General features: G+C 49.1%; 1 protein-coding gene across 1 annotated transcript; it reads left to right on the top strand.

The window, feature by feature from the left end:
* Positions 1-12,744: 12,744 nt before the first annotated feature.
* CUNH16orf54 (chromosome unknown C16orf54 homolog) lies at positions 12,745-16,488 on the top strand. Its single transcript, XM_036280033.1, has 2 exons — positions 12,745-12,872; positions 13,255-16,488. The coding sequence occupies exon 2, from the start codon at positions 13,255-13,257 to the stop codon at positions 13,927-13,929; it is 675 nt and encodes a 224-aa protein (XP_036135926.1). The 5' UTR covers positions 12,745-12,872; the 3' UTR covers positions 13,930-16,488.
* The last annotated feature ends 491 nt before the right edge of the window (positions 16,489-16,979 follow it).

Genomic DNA, 16,979 nt, shown 5'->3' on the forward strand with positions numbered 1-16,979 from the left:
AGTTTCTTACTTACAATTTCTCTGTATTCAGAAGAATACTAGATATAAAGACACAATTCCAGGTTGAGGTCTACCCAACACTTCTTAGCTGTGTAAACTTAGAGAAGTCGCTTCATTCTTTGGAGCCTAAAATGAGAAATATAAGCCTCAGGATCAACCAAAATCTTCAAGGACAGTGTTTTTCAAACTGTAGGTCATGTATGTTGTTAATTTTTTAAAATTAAGACATAATTGACATATTAACATTATATTAGTTTCAGGTATACAACATAATGATTTCATATATGCTACCTATATGCTACCAAATGAGTTAATCATTTTTTTATTGATTTTATTTATGTTTTTATTTATTTATCTATCTGTCTATTTATTTTATCCTCACCCGAGCACATTTTTCCATTTTTTGTTCAGATAGAGTGGGAGGGGGAGAGAGAGAGAGAAACATCGATGTGAAAGGGACACATCGAGTGGCTGCCACCTGCACGACCCCAACCAGGGCCGGGGACAAACTGCAACCGAGGTACGCACCCTTAGCGGGAACTGAACCCGGGTCTCTCTGGACCACAGGCCTACGCTCTAAATGCCCAGGGCTATTTTTTATTGATTTTAGATAGAGAGGAAAGGAGAGGGAGAGAGAGAGAGAGAAACATCAATGAGAGAGAACATGGATTGGCCACCTCCTGCATGCCCCGCACTGAGGAATTGGCCCACAACCTGGGCATGTGTCCTGACCGGGAATCGAACTGGTGACTTTTTGGTGCACGGGTCGATGCTCAACCACTGAGCCACACTGGCCAGGCAAGTTAATCATTTTTTAAGTTAGAAACTTATAGCAATGTACTAAGAATTCACAGATAGAATATTGTACTATAAACAGAGATGGGCTTAAAGCCTGATTCCAGCCCTACTTGCTTCACGAGTTACTGAGTTTCTTCATCTGTAAATTGGAGCTAATGAGTCCATCCGTTTTTGTCAGCCTTTTGGTAGAGACCTGGCATGGGGTAGGCACTGAATAAATGTTTATCCTCTTCTCCCTGCAGACTTCCGCAAAGCATAGACTTTCTTTTTGGCCTCTCAGATAAAGTTGATATGGATAGCCATGATCTTTCTCGCAGTTAGCTTCGTTTTATGGCTTAGCTTGAGTTCAGATTCTTCAGATTCTAAAGATGTGCCCTACCCTGGCCAGTTTGGTTCAGCGGTTAGAGCATCGGCCTACAGTCCAGAGAGACCCAGGTTTGGTTCCCACTAAGGGCATGTACCTCAGTTGCAGTTTGCCCCTGGCCCTGGTTGGTCGTGCGGGTGGCAGCCACTCGATGTGTCCCTTTCACGTCGATGTTTCTCTCTCTCTCTCTCTCTGTTCCTCTCTCTTCCTCCCACTCTACCTGAACAAAAAAAAAAAAAGGAAAAATGTCCTCGGGTGAGGATTAAAAAATAAAGATGTGCCATTGGTTGGAGCGTCATCCCCTGCACCAAAAGGTGGCGGGTTCCATTCCCAGTCAGGACACATGACCCAGGTTGCAGGTTGGAGGCATGTGTGGGAAGCAATCAATCAATGTTTCTCTCTCTCCCTTCCTCTCTCTAAAATTAAACACACACACACACACACACACACACACACACACAGATTCTAGAGATGTTGTCAAGTGCATAATAAGATGAAAAAGAATTTTACATAAGTTGGTTTGTTTGGATGACTGAAGTTAAAGCCACTTGGGAACCTAGTTTTAATTTCTTTTTATTGAGGGATAGTTACATGACAACTTTTTTTTTTTTTTAGTTTTTTGTTTTTAATCTTCACCCGAGGATATTTTTCCATTTATCTTCAGATAGAGTGGGAGGGAGAGAGAGAGAAACATTAATGCGAGAGAGACACATCCATTGGTTGCCTCCTACATGACCCCGACCAGGGCCAGGGACCGACTACAACTGAGGTGGTATGCGCCCTTGAGTGGAATCGAACCCGAGACTATTTGGTCCACGGCTGATGCTCTAACCACTGTGCCAAACCAGCCAGGGCTACAAGAAAACTTTTAGAAGCCTCCATTTTTTTGCTTTCTGTCTTCACATCCCTTACTGACTTGCTTGATCTACTGCAAGTCTTTTTTTTCCCTTTGTTTAGTTTATCTTCCCTCTGTTTCCTTCCTCCCAAAGAACAATCACTCTGTAAACATATGACAATATAATATTTGAAGTGATGAACTCCCCATGTATCTGGGTTGGTTAGAACCAGCCAGATACGATATTCATATCTGCTGGACAAGCAGCTGTCAAAGTGGGAGTGAGCTGAGGTCATTCTACCAGGATGTACTCATTCTTGCTTTGTGTCAGGAAGAATTTATTTAAAAATATAAGCAGCCCTGGCCAGTTTGGCTCAGCGGTTAGAGCGTCAGCCTGCGGTCCGGAGAGACCCAGGTTCGGTTCCCGCTAAGGGCACGTACCTCGGTTGCAGTTTGTCCCCGGCCCTGGTTGGTCGTGCAGGTGGCAGCCACTCGATGTGTCCCTTCACGTCGATGTCTCTCTCTCTCTCTCTCTTCCTCTCTCTCCCTCCCACTCTATCTGTACAAAAAATGGAAAAATATCCTCGGGTGAGGATTAAAAAAAAATATATATATATAAGCAGATTTGGCTTCCTTTATATATATCACATGAGATTCAAACAGTCATCTGCTGTCACACATGGCGTGTTGCTCAAGTGCATTAAGACAGAGCAGTGTGGAGTGCTGAAGAGCACAGGCTGCATGGGGACCCAGCTGCCGCCACTCAGAAGCCGTGTGCCTGGGGCAAGTTCTGTCACTTTTCTCTGCTTGTTTTCTCATCAAAGAGAGAGAGGGGGAGAGAACTGTACTCACCTCTCGGGGTTGCTGGGAGATTCAATGGTTAACCGAGGAAAGCTCCAGCGGACGTGGCGTGGCGAGCGCCAGGGAAGTGTTTCTGCACGAACAAGTGAGCACAAGTAAAGCAGGCACTGTCAGCGTTCCATACGCAGGCTCCCACTGAAGCCCCGTCGTGCCGGCTGAGGCAGGGCCACTGATCTGAGCATCCACAGTAGCGCTCAGCTTTGCTCCTATTGCACCAAGGTTATGAGATCTCTTATCTTTTCTCTCGTATCATCACTTTTTCATGTCCACTCAACTTATGTTTATTTGTTTGTTTGTTTGTTTAATTCTCACCTGAGGCTATTTTTCCATTGATTTTTTTCTTTTCTAGATAGAATGGAAAGCGGGTGGGGGGTGGGGGGTGGAGCGAGCGGGAGAGAAACACAGATATGAGAAAGACACATAGATGGTTGCCTCCCGCAAAACCCCATCCGGGGCTGGGATCAGACCTGCAATCCAGGTATGTGCCCTTGACCGGGAATTGAACCTGAGACTCTTTGGTCCTCGAGCCAACTTTCTAACCACTGAGCAAAAACAGGGCTGTCCACTCAATTTATAAAAGAAGAAGGGCAAAATGCTCACAAACCATAGAACACTGATACACAGGCAAAGGTAGCCTGAACTTAATACAATCCAAGGCATTTACAGAGGGCACTTGGAAATGAAGCTCCCTGCCCTAGAGGGGCTCAGAGCCACCCGAGGGGCAAACCCAAAGGAACACTCCACAGCATGCAGTGAACGGTCAGGGCCAGCAGCGCAGATTCGCCAGGCGCAGGGAGGAATGAGGCTCCTGCCCAGGCAGTTTTATCCAGGAAGCCTTCCTAGCCTCACACACACCGAGGGGAACATAACTGACCTACGCTAAGACTAGCAGGAGCTTGGGCCATGTTAGTTGTTAGGGCTCAAGACTCTGGTCTACAATGGTTTGGTTGCTTCCTTTCCAAGTAAGTCCCACAAGTGCAGGGACCACGTGTGATTGTTAACTGATGAATCCCTGTACATGTCACATAGTAGATACTCAATAAATAGTTCTTGGATTTGTGATTTTACTAGTAGCCAAAATGTCCCCAACTCAGTTTAGGGTCGGTAGTTTGTGTTTTAGTCCTAGGAGGCTCCATACACAAAAGTAGCCAGATTCCCCAGAGCATAATCATAGCTGTGCCCCTAACTGCAGATCCCTTCAGCTCATCACTGGGATTCTGACACCCGGGCACACAAGAGCACACGCAATACACACACATATGGGATCACACCCATCTCCACACACTCCAATGTACACTGGCTTCTCTGCCCGAGATGAGTGTCCAGCCACACTTCCAGCCTGGTGCATCTGCTAGTCGACCTGACCTAGGTGCTCTTTTTGGAGGTCCAGGCTAATCTAGCCTGGTAGGTTCTTGATAATTTTCCTTGGAAACCCAGAAATGGAGTCACCCTTTAGGCGGTCCTGGGTGATCGATAAGCATCACTTACTCTTGGCAAGCCTTCCCTGCTCGCCCTTTCCTCCCACCACAGACACGACCCCAGCTCCTAGTCTTGGGAGAAGTCTTGGAAGGCTTCGCAAAGGAATGACGTTTTAGCAGTCTTTTTTTTTTTTTTTTTTCTTTATTGATTTTAGAGAGAGAGAGGAAGGGAGAGGGAGAGAGATAGAAACATCGATGAGAGAGAACATCGACTGGCTGCCTCCTGCATGCCCCCCACTGGGGATTTGGCCCACAACTTGGGCCTGTGCCCTGACCAGAAACTGAACCAGCAACCTCTTGGTGCATGGGTCGATGCTCCACCACTGAGCCACACTGGCCGGGCATTTCTTTTTAATCCTCACTTGAGGATAATTTTCCATTCATCTTTAGATAAAGTGGGAGGGAGAGAGAGAGAAACATTGACATGAGAGAGACACATCGACTGGTCACCTCCCGCATGTCCCCAAACATGGCCGGGGACGAACAAAAACCGAGGTATGTGCCCTTGACCGGAATCGAACCGTCAACTCATGGGTCCATGGGCCAACACTCTAATGGCCAAACCGACCAGGGCCATTTGAGCAGCCTTGACAGACTGGTGCAAGTTGGCCAGATAGAGGGGGTTCTGATCTCAAAGGGGAAGAGACTCTATCCCCAGCACCCAGTGCCACATCACAGGGCTTTTATTGGATGGGTGGATGAATAAATAACACACAAGGAAGTCAGACACTGGGCTCCGGGAGCTTAAGATTGGAGAGGTGGGTTTGAAGCCAGACTGTAAAGGGCCTTGTGTACTTAGCCAAGGAATTTCAACTTGATCTTGTTGGTAACGGTAAGCCCTCAAACATTTTAAGGCAGAAAGGTGATAGGATGTATTTTTAAATTTTTTCTTTATTGATTTTAGAGAGAGAAGAAGGAAGAGGTAGAGAGGTAGAGACATCGATGAGAGAGAACACCGACCTGCCACCTTCTGCACGCCCTCCACTGGGGATTGGACCCACAACCTGGGCATGTGCCCTGACCGGGAATTGAACCAGTGACCTCTTGCTGCATGGATCAGTGTTCAGCCACTGAGCCACACCAGCCAAACAGAACTGTCTTTTTAAAAGATTAACCTGGAAAAGACTGGGGCGGGGGAGAACTGAGGGGAAGGGAAACCACATCAGGTGCTGTGGAGATGGGGTGAGAACTGAATTAAGTGGTGGCTGTGGGGATGGGAAGGGGCAGGCACACCTGCAGGGAATTTCACATGTACCGTTGCCTGGACTGGGTGGCTGTGGAAAGGGGTCAGAAAGAGGAGAGATTCCAGGTTATCCCACACGTTTCCAGGACAGCAGACTGGGACGTCACAATGCCATTAGTTCAGGTAGACATAAATAATCTTCGAAGGGAGATGGCTTATGTAAGAAAACAACAACAACAACAAAACTTTTATTATGAAATATCACACTAATATATAAAAGCACAAAAAAGCAATGTCTGTGCAGTACAATAATAATAGAGCTCTTCTTTACTCATTAACTTTGAGTCACCTGTGGAATCTAGTTGGAAATTCTGTTCTGCAACATAGTTAACAGACCCAGAATTATATAAATGAGCACTATTTGGGTTATAAGTCACAGAAACTTAATACAAATTATTAGGCACAAAGGAAAATGTATTATAAGGACACAGGGACCCAAGGACAGGACTACAGCTGGGCATCGGGAAGGACCCGGAAGCAGGGACTTACCATCGGAAATCTCTCTCCAGTGCTCCCCTCAGCCGGCTGGCTTCTTCCATTCGTCCAGCGCAAGCCATGGGAGAGCACCCACTGACAGTCCCCAACGTGCACATCTAACAGATTCAATCACCCAGAGAGTCAATCAGTCTCAAAAGTCCAAGGGAAAGAACTGCGGTAATTAGTCCAGCGAGCATGCCTGAGGCATCCAACCCAGTAACTCAAGGGTCGGTGCGTGGTGACATCCTACGATTGTGACCGCTCTTACTGCAGCTCTTATTCATGAAAGACAATTCCTCAAGTAGTGGCGCTGGTCAAATGACCAGCAGGTGCCCACGACAGGGCAGAAGCTGTTGGACCCCCCAGGAGATAGAGACCAGAGCAGTGGTTCTCAGCCTCGGCTCTACATTGAAATCACCTGGAGAACCTTCACGAGGCCTGATGCCCATCGCACCTCAGATGACAGTGCCGAGAACTTCTGGCCAGTGCCAAGCCTTTCGAACATTCACGCGCCTCAGAGCCCCCGGGTGTCCTGATGAGATGCAGCTTCCGATTCAGCAGGTGCGGGCCGAGCCTGCGCGTCTGCTCTCTGCCCATCCCGGCGATGCTGACCTTGCTGGTCCTCTGCCCGCTCTGGGCAGCGAGGTTCCAAGGCAGCGCTCTGTCCGACAGAACTTTCCGTGGTGGCGGTGAGCCTGCAGCTGTGCTGTGCAGCACAGTGGCCACTAGCAGCGTGTGTCAACTGAGAACGTGAAATGTAATTAGTGAATATTTTTAATATTTTGCCCTGGCCAGTTTGGCTCAAAGGTTAGAGTGTCGGCCCTCGGAACAAAGGGTCTTAGGTTCAAGTCCTGGTCAAGGGCAGGTTTCATTCCCAGCCCTGGTCAGCGTCGTGTGGGAGGCAACTACTCTCACATCAGTATTTCTCTCTCTCCCCCTCCCTCCCTTCCACTCTATCTAAAAATCAATGGGAAGGGATCCTCGGGTGAGGATTAACAACAACAAAGAACTACTTTATTTTGTTTGAATTAATTTGAAGAACCACAGAGCAGGGCTGGCAGATCTCAGCTAGGGGGAGGGTATATCTGAATCACCTGTGCTGTTTCTCAGCCGGCTCAGTGCTCTCGTTGCTGCCGTGTTCCTCTTCACCCTCCCCAGTCCAGGTCCGAAAACAGCGGACCAGAAAGGGGGCGCTGATAGGGATAAAGAACCACTGACATAGAATGTTTCAAGTTATCTATTTCTGTGTTATAAACCACTCCGAAACTCAGTGACCTCAAACAGCAATATTTATTTATTTAAAATCTTTTTTTCTTTATTAATTTTTAGAGAGAGGAAGGGGGAGAGAGAGAGAGAGAGAGAGAGGGAGAAACATTGATGAGAGAGAACATTGATTGGCCGCCTCCTTCATGTCCCCCACTGGGGATTTGGCCCACAACCTGGGCATGTGCCCTGAATGGGGATCGAACCGGTGACCTCCTGGTGCATGAGTCAACGTTCAACCACTGAGCCACATCGGCCGGGCAGCAATCTTTACTTTTGTCATAAATCCATGTTTTGATTAGGGCTCAGCGGGTACAGCTCACCTCTGCTGTGCTTGGCATCAGCTAAAGTGTCTGGAAGGCTGGGGCTGGGGTCATTAAGGGGTTGGGGAGTGGGCGGTCAGTTGGAACCCTAGCTGGGCCTTAAACCAGGGCACCTACAGGTGTCTTGGGCTTTCTCACACATGGTGATTGGGTTCCCAGGGCACGCCGGAGTGGCAGGGAGGAGAGCCTAGGGCAGGCGCGAGCTCTATGCTTGTTTTAAACTAGCCTTGGAAGCCACTGTCACTTCTGCTGTATTCCACTGGAGTGCGACACCAAAGCCAGCCTGCATCCAAGAGGTGGACTTAGACCCAGTCTTAGGATAGGCATGTCAAGATACTCACAGACTTATTTTAAAACCACCTGTACGATAAATGAGGACACGGGCCCCTTCCTGTGCTCCAACTCCCCTTCCCACGCTGTGGTGAGACGATGAAGGCCATCAGTGAGCAGCCATGAGACCTCGGGAGCCTGGCGAGCTCTTCAGTCAACAAAACAGGGCTCACTCGGCGCCTGTCCCCCTCCCCTGCACGCCTTGTCTTTGCTTTCTGTCCTCTATGAAACCTTGGGTTGGGGAAGTCTGGGTGGTGGTGAAACAGCAGCACCGGCCGGCTGGCCGACCTGCTGCAGCCTGTAAGTCCTAATAAGCCGTGCCTGTCCCAGGCAGCCCTCTGGGTTCTTTCTTCGGAATCCAAGAACAACACGCGGAGGTTTTCCAGGAGCTCAGCACTTTGCACCACACCACCCCACAGACAGGAGCCAAGGTACAAGGACAGAACTCTGCACACAGCAGCACACAGCCAGCTGCCTAGAGGACAAAAATAGTTTTTTCTTGCTGGTTCCAAGCACAGTCAAGCTCATCCCAGAACACCTGGCCCCTGGAGCACCCACCCAACAGTCCAGAACATATCCCATCAAAGACCTGTTTTCTAGACTCCTGACCCAGAGACGTGCACACACTGCTTGAGTAACTTCCTGATTCCTTTCTTCGGAAATTCTTGGGTGGGGGAGCGGGAGAAACCTGGATGTGGGGACACCTGGCTTCTGATCCCACACTGCGGAGCCTATGAGAAAGGAAGCAGGTTTATTGGGGAGTGAGGAGATTATGGGAAATAATTTTCTTCTCTATGTTTCAATTTTCTATATTAGTATTTAAATTTCTTATTGTGGTAACATATAAATAACATATAATTTGCCATTTTAATGATTTATAAGTATTGCTCAGTGGCATTAAGCATATTTACATTGTTGTGTAACCATTACCACCATCCATCTCCAGAACTGTTTCAGCTCAAACTGAAACTCTGTACTCATTAAATACTAATGAGTATTTATAGCAGGGTTGTTCACAATAAGCTAATGAGTGTTTATAGCAGGGTTGTTCACAATAAGCTAAAAAGTAAAAACAACTCAAATGTCCATCAGTGGCTGAATGGATAGAGAAAATGTCACATACACATTGGAATATTATTCAGCTCCAAAAGAAAGGGAATTCTGACACATTCTAAATATATATATATATTGATTTTAAAGAGCCCCTGGCTGCCACCATTCTATTTTCTGTCTCTATGATTTTGACTACTCTAGGGACTCATGTAAGTAGAATCCTACAGTATTTGTCCTTTGTGACTGAATTATTTCACTCAGCACAGTCTAAGAGGGTCATCCATATGGTCAGATATGCCCTGGTCAGGCTGCTCAGTTGGTTGGAGCTTCATCCTGTACACCAAAAGGTGGTGGGTTGCATTCACAGTCAGGGCACATACCTAGGCTCTGGGTTCGATCCTTGGTGGAGGGGCATACAGGAGGCAACTGATCAATGTTTCTCTCTCTCTCTCTCTTCCTCTCTCTCTAAAAGTCAATTAAAAAAAATATATATATCCTCGGGTAAGGATTAAAAAAAGATAGATAGAGATAGATGATAGATAGATAGATAGATAGATAGATAGATAGATAGATAGATAGATAGATGATAGATAGAATCTCCTTGCCAGTGTGGCTCAGTGGTTGAACACTGACCCATGCACCAAGAGGTCGCCGGTTTGATTCCTGGTCAGGGCACATGCCCAGGTTGTGGGCCTGATCCCCAGTGGGGGGCATGCAGGAGGCGGCCGATCGATGTTCTCTTTCATCCATGTTTCTATCTCTCTCTCCTTCTCCCTTCCTCTCTCTTTAAAATCAATATATATATATATATATATATATATATATATATATATATATATATTTATATTTAGAATGTGTCAGAATTCCCTTTCTTTTGGAGCTGAATAATATTTCAATGTGTATGTGACATTTTCTCTATCCATTCAGCCACTGATGGACATTTGAGTTGTTTTTACTTTTAGCTTATTGTGAACAACCTTGCTATACACACTGGTGTGCAGCCTGGTCAGTGTGGCTCAGTGGTTAAGCATCAACCCAGGCACCAAGAGGTCTCTGGTTCAATTCCTGGTCAGGGCACATGCCTGGGTTGCAGGCTTGATCCCCAGTGGGGGGTATGCAAGAGGCAGCCATTGGAGGTTCTCCTTCACCAATGTTTCTCTTTCTCTCCCTCTTCTTTCCTCTCTTTCTAAAATCAATAAAGAAAAAAAATTGGTGTGCAAATATCTGTTTGAGTCTCTACATTCAGTTTTTTTTTTTCCCTCACTCGAGGATTTTTTGATATTTTGTTCAGATAGAGTGGGAGGGAGAAAGAGAGAGAGAGAAACATCGACGTGAAAGGGACACATCGAGTAGCTGCCACCCGCACAACCCAACCAGGGCCAGGGCCAAACTGCAACCAAGGTACGTGCCCACCTTAGCGAGAACCGAATCCGGGTCTCTCTGGACTGCAGGCCGACGCTCTAACCGCTGAGCCAAAGTGGCCAGGGCTCCAATTTTTTATTAATTTATTTTTGCCCTTTTTCCCCCGAGACACCCTCCTCCCCATCCTGCCCCCCTGTCCTCCCCCAGCATTGCTGTCTATGTCTATTCGGTTCGCTTACATGCATGTAAGTTCTTTGGTTTATCTCATCCATCCCCCCCGCCCCCCTCCTCTGAGGTCTGTCAGTCTGAACCATACTCCTTTCTATGTCTGTTCTTTTGTATAAGTGTAGACTACATAGAGTATAATTACTGGATCATATGGTAATATTATGTTTAATTTTTGGAGGAACAAGTTAAAATTTTTTAAGCTTTTTTTTTTTTTAAGTGATAAAAGACTGTTAAGAATCAAAACACCCTGACCTGGCTAGTTTGGCTCAGTAGTTAGAGCGTCAGCCCATGGACCAAAGAGTCGCGGGTTCGATTTAGGTCAAGGGCATATACTTCAGTTGTGGTTCAACCCCCGCCCCGGTCGGTGTCATGCGGGAGGCAACCAGTTGACGTGTCCCTCTCACATGGATGTTTCTCACTCTCTCTCTCCCCCTCCCTCCCACTCTATCTGAAGATAAATGGAAAAATATCCGTGGGTGAGGATTAAAAAAAAAACACCCAGTTTGAAATCTTCGAAACAGAAAAATCATGTTTGATCTTTCTGGTTTTTGTTTTTATTTATTTATTTTGTTTGTTTATTTGTTTTAAAGAAGATCTTTCTGGTTTTTAATAATGTTTACTCTTCTAGTGTTTTTATTTATTTATTTTTCTAGTGTTTTCATTTATTTTCTTTAAGAAAGACTAATTGAAAGAGAACATAACAATTTTCAGGTTTTGTTTATTTATATGGACTTTTTAAAATAAAACTTTTTTATTGTCATAAATACACATAACATATAATCTACCATCTTAACCATTTTTAAGTGTCCAGTTCAGTGGTATTAAGTTCAGATTTTAAGACTTATAATCTCATCGAATTCTAGTCTCATCAGGTTTCTGCACATGCTCTAGGGCCCAGAGCCAGGAGCACATCATCTCCACCCCCGCCCAGGCGGGCGCTCCGTGCTCCGTTAGGCCCCTCCCCCAAACCACCAGGGAGAGCGAGCTGAGTCCAACTGTGCTTGGGGCCACCTTTTGTAAGACACTAACATTGCAACATATTTTTGTAACTTTTCACACTAAATGGCTGTCATTTTGCAAAACAAAATATTAATACCTACTAAGAGTTGTGTTATGTTCAGGAAGCTTGCCAGACCAGGAATTTATATCTTTGCTCCCCACATCCCTCCTGCGCACGTGGGTTATATGACTTTGGGTACGTCACCTCCCTTATTTGGGGTTTACTTGTCACCTGTCAGTGAGTGAGTCAAACTACACAATCTGAAAGGAGCTAATGACACTCCATCATGTCCCCACCCAGGCTCCCTCCAGCCTCCCTCCAGCCTCAGCAACAGGAGAAAAGAGTCGATGGTCAGCCCTAGCCGGTTTGGCTCAGCGGTTAGAGCGTCGGCCGGCGGTCCAGAGAGACCTGGGTTCGGTTCCCACTAAGGGCACGTACCTCGGTTTGTCCACGGCCCTGGTTGGTCGTGGGGGTGGCAGCCACTCGATGTGTCCCTTTCACGTCGATGTTTCTCTCTCTCTCTCTTCCTCTCTCTCCCTCCCACTCTATCTGAACAAAAAGTGGAAAAATGTCCTCGGGTGAGGATAAAAAAAAAAAAGAGTCGATGGCCAATGTTCGGGGTCTTGGTGACATGCCCAAGCCTGTGTTTGACCCTGGACTCTTTCCAGAGGCCTGACATTGTTACTACCCAGGCCTCACCTCACAGATATTTTCTAACCAAAACTGGCGCTAAATGGTCTGAAGCCATGGAGATGTATGTTCATAAAAAGAATGGAGAAGGCTAGCCCAAGCGGGAGGGTGTGTTGGGGCTGGGTGGCAGGAGCAGGTTGGGTGGGGCTCAGTGGGCAAGACAGGGACAGGGCAACCCCCAGAGAGCAGCAGAGGGAGGTGCCTTGGTGCTGGGTGGAGGGGGTGGGGAATGGACTGGGCAGAGTCTCTGCCTCCTCTTTCTTGGCCTCTGGGTGAATATTCTGGGGCCTGACTATGGGGTGACAATGAGTTCAACAGAGCCACTGCCCATTCCGGCCCCACCTCTCACCAGGAACCGCCTCCCCACCGCAGTGACCACATCCCCTCCAGGTTGCCTTGGAAACACTCCTCAGGACAGGGGAGTTGGGGCACAGTTGCCCAGCAACAGGTGGTGCCCTCCCTTCCGCCCTGATCTGCGGGCCTGAGGCAGGCCCGTACCCTCCCCTCCGCAGGCGCAGGGAAGAGCTGCTCTGAAGGGAAAGAGGAGCCGAACTACAGGAGACCGAGGTGAGGCGTGGAGCGGCCCTGCAGCTGGGAACCCTGGAACAGCACCACCACTTCCTCCCTCTAGGCTCAGCAAGACCGAGGGGCTGAGGAGATGGGAGGAGAGGTGCCCTTGGGGCCCTCAGAGCCTTGTCTGAGGCCCCTGAGGCCTGGGAAGGGATTGGGGGTTCTGAGCAGGAGGGCCAGGCTGCAGGCTGCCCCCTCCGTCCCACCCTCTGACTCCTCTAGCCCTTTCGGGGTTCCCTCTGCTCCTGTTCCTGTCTGGGCCTCTGTCTCAGGCCAGATTCCCAGCCCCCTGACCTCTGTCTCTACTCAATCTTGTCTGGCCACTTGCTGCCTCTCCACCTCTACATTGTGCTTCTTCTCTTGCCTCCTCTCTCCCCAGATGCCTTGGACTCCAGAGCAACCCTCCGGGCACATGGAGGGGCCCCCTGCTTCGGAGCCGGCCTTTTGGCCCCCGTTGCCCTGTGGGCCTTGCATCCCCATCATGCTGGCCCTGGCCTTCCTGGCCTCCCTCTTCCTCCTCACTACAGCTGTGCTGGCTGAGCGCCTGTTCCGCCGCTCTCTGCCGCCAGACCCCAGCACCCACCCCCCCACCCTGGTCTGGCGCCCTGGAGGAGAGCTGTGGATTGAGCCCACAGGCACTCCCAGAGAGCGCTCCGAGGACTGGTATGGCTCCGAGGTGCCCCTGCTGATGGACCAAGCCCCAGATCCTCCTACCCTGGGGGGCACCTTGGAGGCCTCAGCAACAGCCCCACCTGCCCCTTCAACTCCACACTCCCCTCCCAACTCCTTTCTTCCCCAGATCCCACCCAAGGCCCCAGCCCAAAACACCTTCTGGGGACCCCAGACCTGGGAGGAGAGGCCCTATGCCCCAGGCCTGGTGAGCTGGGCTGAGCCTGAACAGAGGCCAGACACCAGCGTGAATTTGGGGAGCCCCCAGGCCCGAAGGCAGCGGCCAGGTAGCCCTGATCCTGAGTGGGGCCTCCAGCCTCGGGTCACTCTGGAGCAGATCTCAGCTTTCTGGAGGCGTGAAGGCCGGACCAGTGTGGGTTTCTGAATGTCCAGAGCCTGGAGGACTGGCCTCCCGGAGACCCCTGAGGCCCCAGCCTGGGAACCCAGCCAACACCTGAGATCCGGGAAGAAGGCCCCAGGCCTTTTACATCTAGATTTCAATTCAGCTGGATCTGGGTGTGGGTAGGCTGGGTATGGACAGAGCCTGAGCTTCAGGGGAAGCTCAGAGGTGCCTCTGCTCAGCTGCCCGGGGCAGGAGGCGGGGTGCTCTGGGCCAGAAGCTGCCAAGATCACATTCCTGATGAAAAACTCCAGGGACAGGACAAGCGTGAAACAGCACCACCGCAGTGGCTTCCACCTTCCTTCACTGTGCATGTAAGACGCCAATGTCCGGGGAAGGGGCTTCTGGGCGCTGGAGACTGAGTAGTGATCACGCGTGTCAGTTGTGCTAACAGGAGATGACGGGAGTCCAGCTTCCAGAACCACACACCTGTTTGGTGTCTCCAGGGAAACATGAACAGGTCAAGACCAGACAAAGGAGCATCTTATGATATATGAACCTTGGCTCTGATCCCAGCCCACGGCAGTGAACTTGGGGAGCCAAGCTGGAGGGGCCCTCTCTTGCCTTCAGCTGGGACCTAGAGTCAAAGAAAACCAATGGGCTTCTCTGCCCATCCTAAGAAGGCCGATATATCCCCACCCTCTGAATCTTACCCCTCCAGTGAAGGAGGCCTGGGCCAGGACATCTGAGGCTGATCCAACCTCAGGGCAGGGCAGCTCCCAAATGCAGCGTCTGGCCGTCTTCCCTCCTAGCTTGCTGGAGTGTTCCAGAGACAGATCCCCTCCCCCATTCCCAGGCAGGCTTACTTATAGTGCTCCACCTGGGAGAAATGGAGTCCCCAAATGTCCTTGGCCTTATAGCCATCCATGTCAGCTGACCTCCTCTTTGGGAGCAGAGCTGGGGGCTGGGGAGAGGCCAAGGAATTTCCACTCCAAACTGCAGTCGTGAATGTTAGGATTTTTGCCATATCAGTTTGCCACCTGTACTATTGTTGACTTTATATTTTTCTTTAACTCGGCTTGCTATTTGCTTAATAAATTTATTTTAAACAGAATCTTTCTTGTATCCCCTCTGTAAATGGAAAACCAGTATTACTTGCCATAAATAGAAGGTAAAATAAATACATTGTAAATAGACATTCAGTCCTAAGTAGACATTGTTCCCTGCTGGAGGCACTGACCCAAAAAACTGATCTTTCTTTGTTTGTTTTTAAAAAAAAAAAAAAAAAACAGAACTAGATGAGTCAGCAAGTGTTAGCCAGTCTAGCTGCCACCCTGAGACCACCTCCCTCAGAACTACTGAGTCCTGCATAGGGAGCAGCAAAGGGACCCTGTGCTACTTAACGCCAGTCAGGGACCTCCAAGCTCACCCACACCGGGCTTGGCCAGCACTCAGCTCTGCTCCGGAGGGCCGGGCAGCACTGGCGCTGGACCTCCCCTCCCGCTTGGGTGCCAGAAGCTGAAGGAGCAGCAGGGAGCGAGAAGCCCCAGGGCTGAAGGACCTCTCCCCAGGTCCTTGCACCTCCCCTGAGGCAGAGCCTGGGGGGGAAGAACCAGACCTGGCACCTGCCTCAAGGAGCTCAAGGTCTCTCTAGTGGCAGGGGTGGGAGTGGAGGGGGTAAGAGAGGAAGGGACACATAAGTGATACCAGGTGGGGCTCCTGCCCTATCTCCGTGAGCTGGGGGATTTAATTACATCACTTCTCATCACCATCAGCTGACAGGACTGGATCGTAGGGACTCTGCCCATGAGGAGTGGTCAGTGCACCAGGGAAACGGAACAGAGACGCAGTGTTCAGAGCTTAGATGCCCGCACACCAAGTGCTCAGCAGAAGCAGGACAGGATAGAGGGGACACTGGAGACAAGGCCCTGGCTCTCAATCTGGCTCTGTCACCCATTTACGTGGAGACTTTAGAGAGGTAGAAAGTTGAAAAAGATGCTCTATTGGGACTCTTCTAGCTGTGACATCTCGGGATGGTATAAAAGGAAAGAGGGATGACGTGGATGAATGTGATCTTCCTGAGGCAGAGTCCAACTTGCTATCCCCAAAGTCACCATTACACTCCCAGACCCAGAAGCTGGCCTAGAACACAACGGGAGCCCAGGGAAAGAAGAATGGGCAAGTGGGTGGACTAAGCATCCGTTTTACCCTTGCTCCTTTCTCTTTATTTAGACCTCTCCCTCTCCTTTTTAACGCCATCTTATTACTTTCTGGCGTTCAGTCCTTCCTTTATGTCTTTAGGCATTTGAGATATACTTACTGTATGGTCCTTCACTCAATCATTCTGTCGTCTGGAGTTTAGGGAGCTCACACTCATGCGTGACGATGGTTTCCTCTTAGGCTTTCAAGTTCTGGGCTGTGAACCGGCTTCAGCAGGGCCTTAGCAGTGGGATTCCTGTGACCAGTTTGAAGGGATGTCTCCAGAGATTCTGTGTTTGCTCCTGCCTGGGATGCTTCAGGGGTATTACCAACGTTGGACCACATTATTTGTTCCTTTTATTTGGGCTCTGAAACCATGGTGTAAACTGGAACCCCAAATCCAAGTGAGGGAAAACCTTTAGTTATGAATTCTCAGGGGAGACTTTCTACCGCCCCCAGGTCTCAGGGTGGGACAGACAAGGTTCTTCTTGCTCCCTGGGCTGATGGGAAGATATTTTTCTAGCCTGCCCTTTCATGGAGGGTGTCACCTTTCTATCGGGGTCTCTGCTTTCAATGCCCCAGGCAAGGCCTCCTCTCCAGTCCACGCCCCTTCGCTGCCAAGCTCTGCAACCATGCAGCAGGCACAGCTCTAGTTTTCAATTTCCTCTTTGCGTGTGGCTCCTGGGGATTCCCCTTACTTTCTTGAAACCCAGCTGTGCTTTTTTTTTTTTTTTTGGTACGTGCCCCTAGCAGGAACCAGGACTCTCTGGTCCCCAGGCCGACGCTCCAGCTGCTGAGCCAAACCAGCCAGTGCAAAACCCAGCTGTGCATTTTAAAGGACGTTTGCTTGGTTTTATGCAGCACTTCTAGTTACAACATTCAAAATATCACACACA

The sequence above is a fragment of the Molossus molossus genome, unplaced genomic scaffold (genome assembly GCF_014108415.1).
Source record: "Molossus molossus isolate mMolMol1 unplaced genomic scaffold, mMolMol1.p scaffold_m16_p_3, whole genome shotgun sequence".
In the NCBI taxonomy this organism is placed as follows: domain Eukaryota; kingdom Metazoa; phylum Chordata; class Mammalia; order Chiroptera; family Molossidae; genus Molossus; species Molossus molossus.